This window comes from Lepidochelys kempii, chromosome 22 (assembly GCF_965140265.1).
Source record: "Lepidochelys kempii isolate rLepKem1 chromosome 22, rLepKem1.hap2, whole genome shotgun sequence".
In the NCBI taxonomy this organism is placed as follows: Eukaryota; Metazoa; Chordata; order Testudines; family Cheloniidae; genus Lepidochelys; species Lepidochelys kempii.
In genome coordinates this window covers 14,583,714-14,603,859 of record NC_133277.1, presented here as the reverse complement: position 1 = coordinate 14,603,859, position 20,146 = coordinate 14,583,714, and the positions used below count along the sequence as shown (strand labels likewise).

Below are 20,146 nucleotides of genomic sequence, written 5' to 3'. Positions count from 1 at the left end.
TTCGCTAATAAGAAATGTGGTTTGCTCTTGCCAGGCAACTCTGGGGATCCCATGCTCCAACTGGCTTAGTCCCTTCTCCAAATAGGGAAGAGAAAGCGAGCATCTTATTTTCCTCTGGAGTTTCCATCCAGGAGACTGGTGCCACCACATCCCAGGAGATGTCACCTGCAGTCAGGAATGCAGGCTTCTCCTTGCTTCTTCTGAGATTGCTCACATTTTTCAAAATAATTTATTTTAAAACTAAAGAGACTGACAATGAAGAGCCCCAGGGTATAAATATGCAGCATGTCACAGAGCAATAAGATGAGATGGGGTGACATTCAGTGTCAGAATGAGTACAAGGAAGACAGACTGATAACAACAATAATGTTCTGCCTGTCTCTAACACCTTCCCCTTGAGGATCTCAAAGTGCTTTACAAACATGGATGAGTTCAGCCACACACCCCTTGTGAGGCAAGTCAGAATCATTCTCTTGTTTAGAGATGGGGAAATGGACATGAAGAGGCGAAATGAGTTGTCCAAGGTCACACAGTGAGTCAGTGTCACAGGCAGAAAAAGAATTCTGATCTCATGAGGCTCAGTCCCCAGATTTAACTAGTTGACCACATACCCTTCCAGACCCAAAAGAGAACCCAGGAATCCTGACAACCAGTCTCCATGTTCTAGATAATGCTGCCTATACTCAAATTTGCTCGGGAATGAATGCAGGCAGAGCTTATTCTCAACAAAATAGAATCCTGACTATAGGCCACATGGCAGATTCACACTGAGTAGCACCTTACTCCATGTGAAGTCCTACTGAAGTTAACAAGACTATTCACAGAGTTGTGAGGAAGGGTATCATCTTAAGTGACCGTAAGGAGCAGGAGGGTGAATTGGGAGGAGGGGCCAAGGGGGAAGATGTATATGGGAGGATGGCCAAGAGGTAGGGGTAACAAGTACATCCCTTGCTCCTCGTTGTGGGCTCCTCAATGTGGGGATTAATTGCTAATGAGTTTAACAGGTTCTCTATTCCATCTCTCTTTTTTTTTTTAAATCAAACAGCCCCACTGGGTTCTAGGGCATATGTGATGGCTCCTAGAAACCCTCATGTAAATTAAGCAATGCAAAATCCTTCATGGACACACACAATCCCTCATGGTGGTAGCTTACTGGGTGAAGGAGCAGAACAGGGGACCTGCCCCCTGCCTCAGGTGGGATGCAGGACCTGAGAGAATCAGAAAAGGCAGAAATGGGTCATAAGAGTCAAGACTCATGACAGTAGGGCCCTGAGCTCCAGTAACAGAATACTAATATCTCTTGAGGTGATTCATAAACCCGCAACAATACCAGGCCAACATGAAACTTCCTACTAAATGTTCACACATAGCTAAGTCTGCACCATGCCTATTATCTAACACCCTTTTCTCATAGATCTGCAATTCTAAATGAAACATACAAAGTTTGGCTACTGTCAATTTTTCTCTCCTAAGGCACTAGCCTCTGCCTGGTGTCTTATCACAGGAACAACATCCTCCCGACTTCTGATGAGGCTTGATAGGAATAAATCCTTCCTCACTTGGCAGTTACTGTTGCAATTAAACAGCCAACCTCTGTGTCTGCAATCGCTGTGCCTTTGGCTAGCGGCATCAGATGCCCTTTTCTACAATAGCCATAATCTGCTCCCCCCCTCTTGAACACATAGAACAAGTTCTATTTCTGGCACTGCTGGAGGATACACAAAACAGCCCTCAGCCTGGATCCGTTCCCCAGGGGGCCCTTGCATGCAAAACTCAATAGTATTTCCATGTTTGCTCTCCTTTGCAGCCCTCAAAAGCTATGTGGTTTTATCCTTTGACAACACTGACAGAACCCTGCCCCCTAACTCCCTCTCAGCCTGTCTCTTGTTTCTCAATGCTGATGCACATAGCACAGTCTCTGTCCAATGTCTTTGAATGTACAAAGCCAGGGAACAAATCCACAGTAATGGACAAAGAATATTCCATTCTCAAGACGTTATGACTGAAATCTAATTACACATCAGAGCACATTCCCAGCTTCAATTAAAAAGCATTTTAGCTCCAGCTTGATACAGTCTCTGATCATTTCCTGTGGAGCTGTCAGTAACTCTGTCTGCATCCCAGTAGTGCATGATTAGTAGAACTCTAGGAAATATACACACCAGGTAACGTAAAATCTTTGGGCTCCCTCTGCCACTGATCCAACTGCACAGCAAGGAGGGAGCAAGACGGAGAAAACAGAACCCAAAAGAGTGCTGGGCAGTTTAGAGATCTTTAACTCAACCAGAGAAAAGTGATTATTAAAGACAGTAACCAATGAGAAGAGTCTTACTTTCGGAGGTACGGACTGTGCCAATGCCACTCAATGCTGAACTGATATACACTCTACCATTCCAGCCCTGCCCCCCATCAGCCAATGCACCCCAAACCTGGTCCACAGCACCCCCTGCCATTCCAGCTCTGCCCCCGAAAAAGATCAGCCAATGCACCCCAAACCTGATCCACAGCAACCCCTGCCATTCCAGCTCTGCCCCAAAAAAAGATTAGCCAATGCACCCCAAACCTGATCCACAGCACCCTCTGCCATTCCAGCCCTGGCCCCTCCAAACAGATCAGTCGCACCCCAAACTTGATGCACAGCAGCACCTGCTATTCCAGCCACGGGACCCCAAGTAGATCAGCTGATGCACCTCAGTAGTGATCCATAGCACCCCCTGTTATTCTATTCCAACATAATTTCAAAAGTTCCAAACAAACATTTTATTAACAAAGTAATGATTTTAGTTCAAAAGCAGCACAATTAATTTTATGGTTTTATCTTCAGTTCTGTAAAATTCCCTCTTATGATCATAGAGATTGTTCAGGAAAATATTTGCTGGTTTTATATAATATACAAGCTACTCAGTGACATCACTTTCTGTCAGCAATAATAATAAATATCATCTTACACTTGGTGAACTGTGAAAAAAACCAAAGCACTTTGCAAAGTACAGCTCCTCATTGGCTACCTTGTCTCTGTGCAGTGTAGCTGCCATAGAAGGTCCTGGCCTACGGATGAGTGGGTCTCTGACACAGCCAGGTCCCATTCTATTAAGGGCTCCATAGACTAGGACTAGGGCTTTGACATCTGCTCTGGAGCAACTGGGAGTCAGTGGAGCATGTGAGGAACCAAAGGGATGTGTTCTCCCAGCACTTGCTGCTGAGGCTCACTTCTGTGAGTGGCACACACTTCAGCCTTCATGTGTGTTCAGCCCCAGGTAAAACATGTTGTAGTTCTAACCAATACCACTTCCTGCAAAACCCCTTTCCTTAGAGACCTCTCAGTCAAGTGTTGCCTCAGCTCAACTTTGCTTAGCTCGTGAGATCTAGCGAGTCCCCAGCCAAAGCTGCAGGTATAGCAGGAAGGGTGTATTTCTCAAGATCCAAGTCCCACTTTCAATGGCAAAAACTCCTGCTGTATAGATGGGGGTAAACACTGACTTTAATGTTCTACAGCAGGATACAGGGGATTTTTCAGAAATCAGTTAAACACTGAACTTGATTGAACATGAAGGTCCATGGGAGTTGGGGGATGGCTGGATAATGAAATAACTATACAGCTAAAAGCAGTTAAAGGTGATGGATGAGGGCACAACAACAGTGGGAACAGCTGCGGCGTCCACTTCAGAGACTCTGGGTCTGAATCACAAAATAACACATTCCTGAAACTGAGCCTGCTGCTGAAATCCCCACTTCCCCTGCCCTGAGGTCTGGGTGTAGGGCATCAGGCTTGCTTGGTTTGGAAGTCTCAGCTCATTTCTCCTTCATGTCTCTTACACAAATTACTCCTGAGGAAATTCTGCGGCAAAAATAAAAAATTCTGCACATAATATTTTAAAATTGTGCAAAATTCTGCAAGTTTTATTTGTCAATAAATAAATGCGGAGGCTCCAGCATGGCAGTGGGAGCATAGGCCACTGGCTGCATGAAGGTGGGACATCACCCTGCGGCCCCTCCCCTCGCCTGGGACATGGACTCAATGGTGAGGCTGCACTCAACCCTGACACAGCACAAGGGCTGGGCCTGCCCCAGAAATACCCTGAGGCCCTGCCCCTCTATGTCAGATGGGCCTGGTGTGGGGTAGGTAGGCTCAACCAGGCAGGATCTAGAGGCTTCCAGGTGAAGGTGGTTGGGGCTCAGCCAGAGGGTCTGAGTGCTGGGGGAGTGGGACTTCAGGGGGGTCTGGGTGAACTTAGTTGGGGATCAGTGGGGTGGGGGTTTGGATGTGGGAGCTCAGGGGGACACAGGAGGGTGGGACTCATCAGGGTGGGGGTTTTAGTGCAGGGAGCTTAGTGCGGGGTTGTTTGGGTGCAGAGGTGGGGGTCTGGAGGCAGGGGGTTTGGTTGCAGGGGGGCTCCGGATGCAGGGGTTGAGGTTCAGTGGGATGGGGTTCAGGTATGGAGGGGGGTTCTGGGTGTACGGGGTGAGGTTTGGCGGGGGAGTCTGGATATGGGAGGTCTGGATGCATGGGAACTGGGCGGATAGGGGAGCAGCTCCTCGTACAGTGACCCCTCCTGCCACAGCTGAGGAGTGATAGGGGCAGGAAACAGGGGAGGATGCTGAGCTTCCTGCAGCTGGGGGAGGTTTCTGGGGGTCTGACACAGCCCCAGCCACTCCTTCCAGGGGAAGAGGAAACCCCATCCTTTCCCGCCTCCAGCTCAGCCAGGACTAGCAGCTGATCCTGGCAGAAGGTAGGAGCCACCGGCTGGGATATCCCCAGCCCTGTGGTGATTTACCTCTCCGCTGACTGCTCCAGGTGCCTGAAACGATGTACCTGCGCTGCTAGGGAGGGGTGCATGACTGCTCTTGCAGCTTCCCTTTGCTTCCCTGTCAGAAAGTCACTTTTCTGCAGGGAAGGAAAGAAACCTGTGGGGGACACGAATTCTGTGCACATGCAGTGGTGCAGAATTCCCCCAGGAATAGATGGTATCAGCTTGTAGAATATCCATTCCTCTTGCACTGGTTGCTGTGTCCCCTTCTTCCCTCACAGGCCTGGATGGCTCCTCGGTCATTTGCTGGAGCAGAGTTCCCGTCTCTTCAGCCTTGGGATCATTCTGCTCCTCCACTACTCTCAAGCAGTGGCTTCACTACAGAGCTTACAGCCGCGCAGCTGCTCTGCTGCAGCAACGCTATGCCGAGGGGAGCGAGCTCTCCCATCCACTGAATTACTCCATCCGCCGCGAGAAGTGGTGGCTATGTCGGCAGAGAAGCTCTCCCGCGCGATCTATGCCGGCGCGGAGGTTGACATCATTTACATCACTTGGGGGGTGACTTATTCAAACCCCTAAGCATCATAACTCCAATGTAAACTGTATTGTAGCGATAACCTCAGTCTCATTCACAGAGTCATAGATTCCAAGCCCCGAAGGAACCATTGTGATTCATCCTCTCAGCTTCTCTCAATCTCCCAGCAAACCGTCTGGTTTGATGTTTCCTACTCCTATTCCCTCTGTTCTCACTGAGCCAGAATTACAGTTCAGGAGTTCCCACCTCCTAGCCTTGTGCTCACACCACCTCGCCATACTGTCTCGTGGATGAGACAAATCTTACCTGTGGGAGAGTCTGCAAGATCAAGGGAGTCAATGAAATGTCACTCACTGATAGCTGGTGTTTCATGTTCCAGCTCAACTGGGAAATCTCAGTGTATGAAATTTTTCTTATTCCTAAAACTAGTCAGAGACTGGGCTGTGAGGGGAGCACATCTATAGGGTAGGCAGGGGGCTGTGCTGCAAGGAGGCCAGATGTGGGGTGGGCAGGAGACAGACTCTGCCAGGCTGTGAGGGGACACATCTCTGCAGTGGGCATGTCTGTTACCTGGAGGAGCAAGACTCTGAGGGCACGCTCTGCTGTCCCTCATACTGCTGCACCAGTTCTCGGACACTCCAGTAAGGATTCTCAATCTCTTCGTCTATGCTGCTGTTTCTGAAGATAAAAATGACATAATGAATAACAGCTTCACAGAGCAGGGGCAGAAATCCTTGTGATTTTTTTTTAAATTTATTATCTGAACGTAATGATATACATTCTTGGGGGACAGGAAGGGCAGAATGGGGGCTGATGAAATAAAGGGAAGGAGGAGAAGGCAGCAATCCTACGGGCCTCTTATGAATGAGAAAATCTAATTTCTGCTCTAGAAAGTGTGAGACAGGAAACCCTTTCCCATCTACCTGTGATATGGCAGGGGAGGGGAACAGTGTGTTACCTGTTAAATGCTTCCAAACTCCTATGTGTAGCAGCAGAGCTTTGGAGAGAGAAGGGAAGAAGGGAATGGGGAAAAGGCTAGCTTCTGCTAGTACTACAAGGGCTGACCATCCTAAAGAGGAACACTTGCCCAAGTCCTTCAGAAGAATAATAAAACGCCAAACCCTATAGCACTGTAGGACACAGCAGCTGATAAACAGCACTCAGCAACATTACAACAATTTCCACTGCTTGGCATAATGTGAGACGGCAACAGGAATGTAGGGAGGCATAATGGAATTGGACAACAGGGTTAGCACCCTGACTTTTACAAAAAGTGCGCCCAGAATCTCTAAATTCCACAAATGGTCAGTGCCTTGGTTTTATGTCTCACTTGAAAGACAGCACCTCCAGAAGCCACAGCACCTCCTTTTGCCATGCAGCGGCATTGTGCTCAGTACTGATGCAAAGGGAAGGATGTAGCAGAGCTCTTAGGCTTTGGGCTTGGCTACACTTACATTTTATACCGCTCTAACTTGCTGGCTCAGGGGTGTGAAAAATCACCCCCCCTGAGCGCAGCAAGTCAGAGCGCTTTAAAGCGCTAGTGTAAACAGGCTCCCAGCGCTGGGATCTGCACTCCAAGTGCTCGGAGCTAATCCCCTCGTGGAGGCGGATTACCAGGAGCACTGGGAGAGCTCTCTCCCAGCGCTCACGCACGACCGCACTCGCACTTCAAAGCGCTGCCGAGGGAGTGCTCCCATGACAGTGCTTTGAAGTTTCCAGTGTAGCCATGCCCTTTGTCAAAGGTGTTTTCTTTTCTTTTCTTTCAAAGCGAGATAATAAATGTGTGCTAGTTATCGTGCTGTACAATCCTAGGTGAAGGCAAGGCACTGTCGTGTTTACTGCAAGGTGGCTAGGCGAGGTCAGCACTGTACCACCTGTCCGTGGCTGGCCTCACGTGGCTTCCCTTATGGTAAAACTACAGTGCCTTACCTCCACTGTTTTTACACGCACGTTAGTTATCCCATGGTAAAAACACACCTTTTTGTCAGTGAAGACATAGCCATAGAGGTATCCCATCCAGGTGCTAATGCAGTCCTACCGTAGACTGTTTGTGAGCTCCAATAAGATTACAGCAAAAGGTGGCCTGGGTTCAGGTCAACAAGCAATGTATGAATTCATAATAGAGAGGCAGACACCTCTTTATCTGTCCTGTAGGGAGATGCCCCCTTTACCTGCCCCGAGGACTAAGACTTAGCATCAACATTCACACTCATTCCAATGAGACTAGATAGGAGTACCCAGTACCTCTGTCTGTGCCGGAAAACATCACGTCCTGAGCGTGAGACATCCTGACGAACATCTGCCAGAGCAGCCACGGCACCCTGGGCCACTGCGGCCGCTGAATGAGGCCTGTGACTGGCTGATGATGCCGAAAGGCTCTTCCCCACCGTGCTGGCTGGTCTTTGAATGGCTGTTCTACCCGAGCCAGGTTTAAAATGAGCAGCTAAGGCAAGGATCAGCCTCATGATGGATTTCAGGTTCCCATCAACGATATCTGCAAAATACAATCAAACCTCAGGGCAATGGGGCTCAGCAGGTTCTTGTCTGACCAACATGTGTGAATGTAATTAAACTCAACAGGAGCATTCCAAAAGAAAGGGACTGAACAATTAGGACTGAAAAGGAGTACTTGTGGCACCTTAGAGACTAACAAATTTATTTGAGCACAAGCTTTCGTGAGCTACAGCTAACTTCATCGGATGCAGTGAGCTGTAGCTCACGAAAGCTTATGCTCAAATAAATTTGTTAGTCTCTAAGGCACCACAAGTACTCCTTTTTTTTTTGCGGATACAGACTAACACGGCTGCTACTCTGAAACCTGTCATTAGGAATGAGTTATCATTCCAGTGCTCCACAGAATTTGTTTTGTATGAAGCAGCCTGAAGTAAAATCAGTCACTGCCACCTACAGGACAGAATTTTATCTGCTTTGGGCATATTTGGGACTTCTGTATGGGATTATTTTCAACAAATAGTCCAGCCTATGTGTGACAGTGTTACTGAAAGATCACTACAAAGGTGTCACAGTCACTGAAATCACCACTGTCCCAGTGATGACTCCAACTGGCCCATGGAATTTGCATTCACATTTTTAATAGGAAAGAGGAGGGCGCTGAGCAAGAATGGATTTCTGCAACAATAACATCTAGTAATCATTAACTAATCAATCCTCATCACTATGCACTTTACCTCAGTGTACAAAACAGACCAAATCTGATGACCTTCAGGGCTCGCTCCAAAGACCATCCATTCTTTTTCTGGGGCGGTAGAGGGATTTTTCTAAGCCACCCAATGGATTTGGACACGCAGTGGCCATTAAGTCTAATGGGAACTGGGCATCCAATCCTGTAGGCAGCTTTGAAAATCCCAGCCCCAGACTTTTGGGGAGGGACTGGATGCCTGAAGTGTGGTTAAATTTTACTTTTGGAGGATGGGATGGAGCCAAAATAAACATTCTGTTAAAATAGATCATAAAGGTAATTAATCAATGTCACTCACAGAGGCTCTGAGGCAGAGAGGGGAAATGACTTGTCCAAAGTCACAGAGCGAGTCAGTGTCAGAGCTATGATTAGAACTCAGGGGTTCCTGTGTCCCAGAGTCCTGCGCCCATACCTTACTCTGCACAGTAGCTTTGATATGTTAATCCTGCCTCAATCTGGGGGGGATGGACTAAATGACCTCTTGATGTCCCCTCCTGCCCTACATTCCTCTGATTGCTTCATAACATGTCCAACTTCAGAGCCCTTACACAAAGCTCTCAACAAAGTCCTGTCACCGAGAATGGCCAAAGGAGACTAGAACAGGCCAGACATGGGATGTGACATTTTTTCTAGGAAAACCAGAAGGGATGCGGACCACCAGCCCTGGATTTCAATCTTTAGAGCTTACTCTGCTCTCATTTGTGCCCTACCAAACTCTGGATGCTCATGCTTTACTTCCCTGCTACCAACCTGGATACAAGAAAGCAAATTCAGATCACTGAGTTAAGCGGCCTCGAGAGACCTGCCTGGGCTGGGCCTGTTGATATATTTGTTTACAGTGTGTATAGACAAGGTTTTATCAGTATTAGCAACAGCTTATAGAGTCAGTGAAATGGGGCGAACTGGCATGTAATGCCTCACTGAATGGGAAAAAATAGCACAGACTCCAGTCTGCTGGTAGCCATGCTGCTGGCATGGAGCACTTACTGTGTACTCTGAATACACAAAGGCTACCCAGCTGAGGCTTGTAACCCCCAGGGCTGTGCTCTTCTCCTCCTGATAACAACAGGAAAGGTCAGATGCTCCACGATTCCAGTTTGAGTCACTGGGCACTGCATCTCACCCAGTGCCCCAGGAGGAGCAAACAGTACACTCAACAACCAGCAAGAATAGGGGACTGTTTTCCTCCAACCATGTGCTGTCTGTGACTAAATGATGCCACAGTAAGAGGCAGAAAGTGCATGTTTTTGCTCCTTGTGTCTCTTTCCCACCACATGTTCTGTTCCTCTTATGACAGGAAATGCTGGGAAACAGAGTTTGCCAAGCATGGGAAACAATACCACTGATTTCCAGTGGTCTGGAATTATCTTGTTCCCACCACAGAAGGCAACAGCCCAATAACAATTTATTTATGTCCATTCAATTAAGGTTTCCACGTCTGTGTTCTCAATTATACCACTTGTTTGGTCCTCTGACCACTCAGAGGAGAGGGGGCATTTCTTCTTCTTCTTAAATATTATTATGACAGGTTTCAGAGTAGCAGCCGTGTTAGTCTGTATTTGCAAAAAGAAAAGGAGTACTTGTGGCACCTTAGAGACTAACAAATTTATTGGAGCATAAGCTTTCGTGAGCTACAGCTCACTGCATCAGATGCATTCCGATGAAGTGAGCTGTAGCTCACGAAAGCTAATGTTCAAATAAATTTGTTAGTCTCTAAGGTACCACAAGTACTCCTTTTCTTTTTGTTAATACTATTATGTATTTCTTGCCCTGGACTGCTAGCTGCTCCTGTTTGGTACTGTTACCAAAGCAACCAAGAATTTAGTGCCATTCAACTGAAAACTAAACATGTTACTGGGCTGTAGCAACAAGAGAAACTGGCCTGGAAATAAATTATCTGTAGGACGCAAAACAACAAAGCATCCAGTTCTCACATATATAGCTAAGGATCATGGTGACACTGTCATTGGGGAGCACTTACCTTTCGCTGAAGTTTGGTGCATACGTATCTTTTTTGATGCCACGAATTGCAGGACTTTCTCTACATTTTCTCTCATTTCCTGCTGGCTGGTGGGACTGACCTCAATGCCATTCAGCTTCTCACCGGCTGGGAAAATCAAACAGCCTAATTATAGAGAGGAATGGACCTGCTTGGTGCTGACTGGCACTGGAACGGTTACAGGTGCAAGGAATGTAGGATTCAGCAGCTGTTATGTTGGGAAGAATAAGGGAGCCATATGTGTGACTTCTCCCTGCTCATGAGGTGTCTAATGGCAAAATAAATCCGTAGCACTGCCTGTGAAGGTGCTTTCTGTGGATAATTCATTATTCCTTGTATCTTCTTGAGTCAGCACATGTCCCTTCTGTGCAGATACACTGCACTGCATAGCATAGTCTCAGCAAAGGACAGCATCAGCTTCTAGAACCATTTCTGCTCAGTCCTATTATTTCTTTCTTGTAAATATCTGTGTCTTAGCAAAGAGATTAACTCCGACAGACAGGAATCTGATCCATTAACACCTACAAGTAAACTCCAGGCAGGGCTGTCCACATTAGGCAGAGATACCGAACAATGAGACTCGGGTCATACATTCAAATGAAGTTAAGAAGACACATACTAGTCCCACCTTAGCCCATACACCCCTCTGGGTCCCTGATGCCATTCATCGATATGGGAAATCCTTTCATGGCTCCCTTAAAACAGCTCAGCTCCTCTTGTGGCAGTTATCATGGCCATGCTAGCGGGTTTTGGCATGTGTCAGGTGACAAAGTGAATGCAGTTCTCAAAGGGCCTGGAACTTGGCCAGTAGCCAAAGGTTAGCAAGTGATATTGAACTAACACATAAGGACTTCAGTGGAAGATTGGCTTTTATGATCCACAATTTTCCTTCCTCTTAAAATGACCACCCTGCTCCGATACTGCGAGACCTGCTGGCCAGCCTCACACAGTTCCAAACATTCCACTAGCAGGGCCCCACCAAGACGAGCTTCCTCCACGCAACACCCCACAGCCCCAATAGGAGCAATAGAGCCACTTGGTGTTACTGACCTACAATTTCAATGAGAGTGGCCAGGATGACCCCATCTCGGAGATCCTGCCTCAGGTCCTGCACTGGCTTTATTGCTGGCTTCTTCTTCAGCTGGGAATTCACCCAGGCCACGTACGCCTGTAGTTGATGCTGTAAACAGAAAAGAAAACAAAATTTTGCAAGTCACTGTTGTTTTAGGAAGTAGTTGCACAACTCTTACCTTTCACTCAACCGTATGTTCGCTTAGATCACAAGTACAAATGGGTTTCATCCTACCACCTACCTGACACTGGTTCACAAAACAAAACCAGCGTTCTGTTTGGAGTAGCTCGGTACAACCCAGAACTGGAACAGCAGGAAGAACTGCAGGTCAGGACCGAGAGGTATCAGCACAGCTTAGAAGGAAGCTTGCATTGAACCTGCCTGAGGCTGCAGTATATCTGGTTCAAAGCAACTACTGCCAGTCCCTCATTTTTATTCCCAGCATTAATTCACTCATAAAATGTTAAAAACCAAAAATTACTTTCTTTCAGATATTTAAAAAATAAAGAAATATAGCTTAGTTGACAGTTAAAATAACCAGTGTAATTTTCAGTGAATTACACTAATAGTTAAGGAAATGATTGGATTTGATAATGGGCCAATTTCACTTTGGTATATGGTCCTGACACTCTTGGGCTCAACTTTCCACACCCTTGCACCTTGTGTCATCATTTACATCAGTGCAAGAAAGCGCAAACTGTGTGAAGAACACTACCACTCTAACTGGGTAGTCTTCTACATTGTCTTTGCACAGGTGTAACTGACAGCAGGAGGCAACAGATAATGGAGAACCAGGTTTTTGAGCTCCCTAAGTAGTCATCTGGTGTCAGGGGCTGATATGCAAAAGCAGTCCCATGTGCATGTGTAAGGGGTTCACTTTTTCATTCCTATACTTTACATGAGACGTTAGTGGCTAGTAGAAGCCCTGGTGAAACGGGAATTCCTTTGGGACAAGGGCTTGTGCAGCACGTGGAGTGTAATCAGATTTATCCCTTTATGGGATTACCTCCCTTTTCACTAAGCTTCCCATTATTCTGCAGCTGCGGCGGGTTTTAAGTCTCCATTCCACATTATCTCAGCAATATCAGTCATCATTTATGCTTCTACACCCTGCCACAAAGTCACATTTTGATAACAAAACCACTTGTAATCATCCTGACAAGGGAAATCCAACTTTAAACACAACACAGCTCAGTCTGTCTGCTCAGAAAGGTGCCCGGACACTTATGTTCAATTGGTTCTGCTCACTCAGCAGATAAGTATGGAGCATGGTGTGAGAGGCACACTTGGGGGCGGCTGCTCAATTTGTTGTAAAAAACAAAAGTGGAAGTGCTGAGTGGGAAGTCTAGACTTTGGGAGACACATGAGACTAATGCAAGCTTGCTGGAGTGGATTTTGCCTCCCCTGCTTAGAGTCCAGAATAGTCAGCGCTCTAACTCATCTAGCGTAAATTAGTTCTGAAAGTACCAGTAGCTATCAATTTCGCCTGCCCAGTTGAAAATATCACCAGCTTCCACTGAACGGGAACACGAACCATGAAGCATAAATATAACAAGCATAGTCCTGGCTTCTCTCCCACTCATACAATAGGTACAAGAGGATGATCCCGCATTGGTTTTCAGGTCAATAGTAATAACTACCCCTGCTAAAGTGCAAGGAGGAGTTGAGTTCCTATGTGACCTAAATTAGACAGAAGTGCCTGGTCCCAAGAAAGGAGGGGCCTGGGACTTTACACCAGGATCCAGCCACACAACACAATTTAATTTCAAGGACAGACCAGAACTCAAACCTTCTATTACACAAAGATTCAGTGAAGCTTTAATTTATTCAAGTAATTATCAGTGGAAGAGAGAGATGTTTATTTACAGAGCCATCTGTTACCCGCTGAAACAGCTACAGCACCCTTATGGAAAAGTCCTATACAATTCAATAAGGTTCCATAGAGATTGAACAGGGTTACATAGAAAATATTTCAAAAACCTATAAAATGAAAGAGAATCATCTCCTTTTTACACATTTTTTTATTAACCATCCTATAGGAATCTACCTTAGGGGTAAAATTCTCTACTAAATTCTATAGGATGGTTCAAAATACTCTAGAAAGGTTGCCATATTCTATTAGATTCTGTGGGTCTTTTCCCTATAAGCAACTCCTTTTTCACACAAAGGAAATAAATTATATAAAAATACAGCCTTATGATTAACAATTTAATACTTTTCCCTTTGTTTTCTCCCATTCTTTGCACACAAAATAAAAATAACTATTTTTGGGTAGGCATTTTTACTGGTATGGAATAATTAGTATCGTAATTAGAAAATCACTTTTAAAGCCCTGTAAATTTACACTTTAAATGATCCTCTCCAAAAAGACAACTTTTTGTGCCTGTGCAATAGTGATGTCACTATTACAAAGGGAAGGATTTCACAGTTGTTACTGCTACAATACTGCAGACTTTCATTTAATTAGCATGTTTAGTATTTTTTCCCCATTCAGAGCATAAGATTTTCCTGGCGCAGTTCAGACTGTTGGTTATTTCATCCATAGCTTATTATGTGTCCAGAAAAATCTACCAGCTAATTAGTTTAGTGCAGGACTCCAGAGATACTCTGATTTCTGCAAAGCTAAAAGCCCAAGCGGCAGCCTGTTATTTCTGGCAGCTGAGATGAACAGGTGACTGAATTTCCCAAGAGAAAAACAGACATGAAAGTTTAATGACCTAAAAATTGCAGAGTGGTGTTAAATGCACTAAGGGACAAAACCAAAAGCCCTTTATTCCAGACAGAGAACTCCACGTGTCCATATTCTAGTAAATGAAAAAAGGAGAGCAAATTTTGTGAGGATGTATTCTGCAAATGGAAACAAGCATTTCTACACAGCAGATTTCATCCTTCAGGACAAAAAAAAACACTTCCTGCACCATATCTCTCAATGAGATCAGATCCGACTTCTGTATTTTTCTCCATTCAGTTCTTGAAGGTACAAAGAGTTACACTTGTTCCGGGATCAGGGAACAGGTCATGAAAAATCGGGAACAGGTCATGAAATTCACTGCACAACTTTTGACATTTTCTCTGCATTCTTCTGTACCCAAACATCTGAAAAACAGGTTGGGGATAATTTGGAGTCTCTTTGTCTGTCTGAGGTTCTTCCAGGAGTTAACTGCTCAGGAATTTGTTTGGTAAGCTTCTGTTAGCATCATGTATCAACTGGCAATCACAAAAAAAAGAGTTTTCTCTGGAGAATAATTCTATCCATAATGCTATAGCACTAAGTTTAATTAGCAGAAAAGACGATGGCTACTTTTGAAAATGTTAGTGTCCAGTTTGTATAGTGATGAGCATGTTAGAAATGCTGACAGGCAGATTTCTCACAATGTGATGCAGGTATGTACTAGGTATGAAATGATACTCAATATAAAAAATGTCTGTACTTATTGGAAAGACAATGTGTGCTTTATAATTCTTCCCACAAATGTAATGTTTTACTTCCTCTTTCTGATTATTTATAGAACTCACCCTATCTGGGAATGTAACTAGTCATGTTTCCTTGTTCCCTTAGTGGTCCACATTTTCCCCTACTTGTTTTAGGTCTGTATGGAAATTCCTGCAAAAGACACTGAAAAGTTTCATCTTGGGATAATTAGCCAAGATTAGTAACAATATCTGAACTCTGGATACAGCTGTGGGCAATAAAAAAGGGAAGCTGGAGTCTGCAGTCTGTCCCTTTTCCCAGCCTCTCTCTAGGGAAGATTTTTCCATAGTGCTAATTAATAGTTTTCATCTGTGCAAAGGATATTTAAGATCTAAAAATTATCCACTATTCTTTTATTCTGGAGAATCACAATCACTCAACAGACCTCACTAGCATAGTGGGCATCAGGGTCTAGCAGCCTCATTAAGCCAATGCTGTCAAAATTCCCTGTATTACATTTAGCTTCTTTAAATTAATATCCACCGAGTCAGGGTGTTCTCTCTTCTGCTTCAGCCTTTTGCTTGCTGAACATCCAGGGCTCCCCTCTCTTACCCTCGCTTCTTCCATTTCTCAAGAACTGGCTGTCTCTGCAACACTGGTCGTCAGTCCCTGATCAGCATTTCTCAGGCACTTAGGCTGCAGACACTGGACAAGATTTTGAACCTCAATACAGCTTCTTTAAATTGCTCTGGTGGCATGAAGGAGCCACAATAGCCCAGAGAAAGAACGAGGAGGACTTGTGGCACTTTAGAGACTAACCAATTTATTTGAGCAAAAGCTTTCGTGGGCTAAAGCCCACTTCATCAGATGCATGTAGTGGAAAATACAGTAGGAAGATAGATAGATAGATAGATAGATAGATAGATAGATAGATAGATAGATAGATAGATACACACACAGAGAACATGAAAAAATGGGGGTTGCCATACCAGCTCTTACAAGACCAGTCGATTAAGGTGGGCTATTATCAGCAGGAGAAAAAAACTTTTGTAGTGATAATTAGGATGGCCAATTTCTAACAGTTGACAAGAAGGTATGAGTAACAGTAGGGGGGAAATTAGCATGGGGAAATAGCTTTTAGTTAGTGTAATAACTCATCCACTCCCAGTCTTTATTCAAGCCTAATTTAATGGTGTCCAGTTTGCAGATTAATTCCAGTTCTGCTGTTTCTCGTTGGAGTCTGTTCTTGACGTTTTTTTGTTGAAGAATTGCGACTTTTAGGTCTGTAATTGAGTGTCCAGGGAGGTTGATGTGTTCTCCAACTGGTTTTTGTATGTTATCATTCTTGACGTCTGATTTGTGTCCATTTATTCTTTTGCGTAGAGATTGTCCGGTTTGGCCAATGTACATGGCAGAGGGGCATTGCTGGCACATGATGGCATATATCACACCAGAGGAATTCTCAAAGTGCAGGAGCAGTGTAGGGCCAATGTACATTCTACTCTGCAATGTTTTCCTGCAGTCCCGGTATGGGGGTATGTTGGGCATGGGATGGGGAGTGGTCAAAGAATTCTGCGCTGCCTATGGGGCTGCTCAAATTTATAATGGGTCCCCACTGGCCCCCAGAGCAGCTCAGAATCCAGGCGGCACAAGGTGGTATTAAAACATCTTTCTACCCCATTCCTCCTATACTTCACCTTCTGTGTTGTGTCTCCTGACAGACCACAAATCTGAGTGAGAAGAACTGATCAGCCTGAAAGAGGAGTGACTGATGCAGCAAAAGACACCCATGCCTGGTGGGAAAGAGAGAAGATGGAAAGAATAGAACAGCCATTCCTGTTTCCCTCATCCCCCCTTCCTCATACCTTGTGATTGTTTGTTACATCCACTTGTGGTGTCACGTCTTTATTCGACTGTAAGAATTCTGGGACAGGGATCATCTTTTACTCTGTATTTGTGCAGCACCTATCACAATGGGGGCCCGATCTGGACCACGGCCCTGTATGTGCTACTTCAATACTAATAAATAGTATTAAGGTGTCCTAAGTATGGGAGCAGCACAGACAGAGAGAGAAGCCCAGGCCAGGGACAAGGAAAGAAGCTCCAGGTCTGGTAGAGGAGGCAGAAAGAGGGCCCCCAGGCCTGGACTGGAGAAGCCCATATACTTCCCTGCCCGCTCAGGCCCATAGCCCTGACAGCTGCTCAGACCCTAACCTATTCTAATGTTGAACCTTTGCTCTTTGAGTTGAAGAGGAAGCTTCCACAGGGTCTATTACACTGGCTCCTGTGACACCATTATGCTGCTGGCTCCTACCAACTACAGATGCTTCCAAACAGCACAGGATTTAACAAATCCCTGGAGCTTCCCCTTGCTGTCTTATAATCAGGTCTGGCTCATGGCTGCATCCCAAAGTGTTCTGAGAGGTAACAGCTATTGATCTAGCCACCCCAGCCTCCTTCTTTTCCTGAAGAACTCACCCTTGAACCAGTTACTGCTCAACAGCTTGCCCAACTTCTGTCACTAACAGGCTGTTTAACCGAAGTATTGGTCCAGCCATATCCTGGGCTCCGTGGGGCAGGAATAGGTTCTGGTCCCACACCTCAATCTGAATTTCTCTCAGAAGTGAGGATTTTTTTTTTTAGGAATAACACAGCACCCTCAGCCCAAAGATTTACTATACAGAGCACAGATTATTAGGATTGCAAAGGGGTTAAGATTAATCCTATTTAAATTAACACGGCTTTGTGTTCCAAAAGGGGGCCTACTTTACCTGAGCTCTGTGAATGGGAAAGTAGCTGCCTTACCTGGAGCTGCCTGGGGCCCAGATTGCTGAAGCTCCCAGGCAGCGTTTTTCTCTTATGTTTAGATCACTATGGATGTCCCTAAAAGATCTTTCAGGACAGGGCCAGAGTTTGAAGGAATGGACCCTGGGGCCATCTGCTGTTGTAGACACACGTAGCTCCTTCTGCGGGTGAATCACAGCTGGGAACGCTCAAAGTTCTCCATTGAGCACAGCACTGATAGGGGCAGGATCATAACTGTACAATATTTCTAGGTGTGCAGTTTTGCTATCTTAATTACAAAGTACCCAGGACTGAGGAGGTGGCTCAGACCCAACTGATGATGGGACAGCCTTTGCTCAGGACTACTCACCCCAGGAACTATTTTGCTTCCAGTAACAGGGAGCTATAACCATTTTTCAGTGCAAAAAACACCCCTTTAGGGTGAGCGCCTCTTCTAAGGCACTGGAGGCACTTAACGGTTGATTAGTATTATCTAATACTTCTGTTGCAGTAGTCTGGAGAGTGCAGTCAAGATTCAGGCCCCATTGGGCTAGGCACTGTAGAAACACACAGGAAGACAATATAATTTATAATTTAAGGAGACAAGTGACATACAAAGGGTGAGGGGAGAGGAATACAATAGAATATATAGAATTGTGTACATATTTGCTTTTTTCATTATAAATAATGAAGTAAGAGTCAACTATCCTCATCTGCCCCTCAAGCAGTCATTAACTGGCTGATATATTTTGGGAGAGTCACAGCAGAAGTATGTCTTGAAGAGAGAGCTGACAGTAGAGCAGCCCTACAGACTGGTTCAGGGAGGGTCTTCCATATGTAAGCAGCAGTGTGGATGAAGGTGCAGAGACTGTTTTATGAGGCACTGATAAAGAGGTGAATGAGGCAGGCACTGATAGCAGAGCGGAGATGGCAGGGTTGACATGGTAGAACCCATGGGCAAACAAGCAGGAAGGAGTAGAGCTGGGAAGGATCCTGAAAGCGAGGACCAGAAACGTGAACTTGATGCAGTGAAGCAGGAGGAGCTCCGAGAAGGATTCAAAGAGGGGAGTGACAAGATCAGAGAGACAAGCAAGGAAAATGATCGCAGTAGACTGTGGGGATGGAGGACAGTGTGAGTGCTACGGAATCAGGAGACAGAAGGTTGCAGTAATCAAGGTGGGATATGAAGACGACTTGGACAAACGTTTCAGCTGTCTAGACAAAGAGAAAGAGCTGGATCATGAACATATTATCAAGGAAGAAGCAGCAAGATTTGGATATGGGCTAGATGTGCAGGGGAAGAGAGCGCAAGAAGTCAAAGATGATATCCAGATGATACTGATTGTCACCAGTGACAAGGAGAGAAAGGTAAAGAGTAGATAAGATACAAGAGATTGGTGGGAATAGCTAAGGCATGTGAGAGAGAACTCACAACAGATGTGTTGTTTACTTCCTTTCTGAACTTCAAACTTATGCCTCATTACATGCCAAAGGCAAGTGACTCTCTCAAAAACCACATGCCCCATTATGTGTTAATATTTACATAACACAGTTTAGATACATATGAGGGACAGAGTGTGTCAGCTTGTGGAGTCAAGACTCCTGGGTTCTATTCCTTGTTACAGAAATGATGTGTGACTTTGGGCATGTCACTTACTCTCTGTCCATTTTTTTTCCCTGTCTGTAAAAGAGGGATATTAATCCCCACCATGCTAAAACGTGTGAACATCCTGGAAAGGAGGGTGTGATAGAAGGGGAAAATACCCAACACCATCTCTTCCCAATGTCACATGACTCAGCCTGCAGGTGGAAAGAAGGAAAGCATAACAGCATCAGCAGCATTAATATTCCCCTCCTGCTTCTCCCATCTCAGTCTCAAAATGAAATACATAAGTTATATAGGGCTTGTACTGAATTAGGATTGTACCTGGTACTTAACTGGCTGGTTTGCCCCTTTCCCCAGTTGAGAGAGAAGAGAAATAACTAGCACTTGTAGCGTGACATCTCCCATGATGCTCGAGGCATTGCTCTTGGCATTAGTTGCTCTAGGCATTCTCATCAGCCCAGTGTAACTTACCATCTGCCACTTAGGGCTCAATTCCCTCTCCTTTCTAGCACAGTATCAGTGGGGAGTCAGCCATGTCTGCCTGGCAGTAAACAAAACATCATGCTTTAAGGGCAGGTTACTGTGCCTCCATGTACTAGTCTGCCCTTTATTTTACCCCTTTTTAGAGTCCCACTTGCATGGGATAGTACAGGGATAACTCCCTTGAAACTTTCAAAACTCTCTCAGAGGTTTGGGGGCTGCTTGTTTTGAAGTTCATCCAGCCTCTTCTGCTTTCAGTAGACAGCACAGTTGATATAACAAATCCCTGACTTTTCTTGGGTTCTGAACTT

General features: G+C 45.3%; 1 protein-coding gene across 3 annotated transcripts in view; it reads right to left on the bottom strand.

The window, feature by feature from the left end:
• The window catches only part of DIXDC1 (DIX domain containing 1), a 64,273-nt gene that overhangs the window by 27,178 nt on the left and 16,949 nt on the right, over positions 1–20,146 (bottom strand). For all 3 annotated transcript variants that reach the window (XM_073320858.1, XM_073320857.1, XM_073320859.1), the window contains exons 2-5: positions 11,532–11,661; positions 10,464–10,589; positions 7,528–7,777; positions 5,854–5,961 (exon numbers count right to left, since the gene is read on the bottom strand). In XM_073320858.1, coding sequence (XP_073176959.1) covers positions 5,854–5,961; positions 7,528–7,777; positions 10,464–10,589; positions 11,532–11,661 — 614 coding nt within the window. The remainder of the gene's footprint in view (positions 1–5,853; positions 5,962–7,527; positions 7,778–10,463; positions 10,590–11,531; positions 11,662–20,146) is intronic.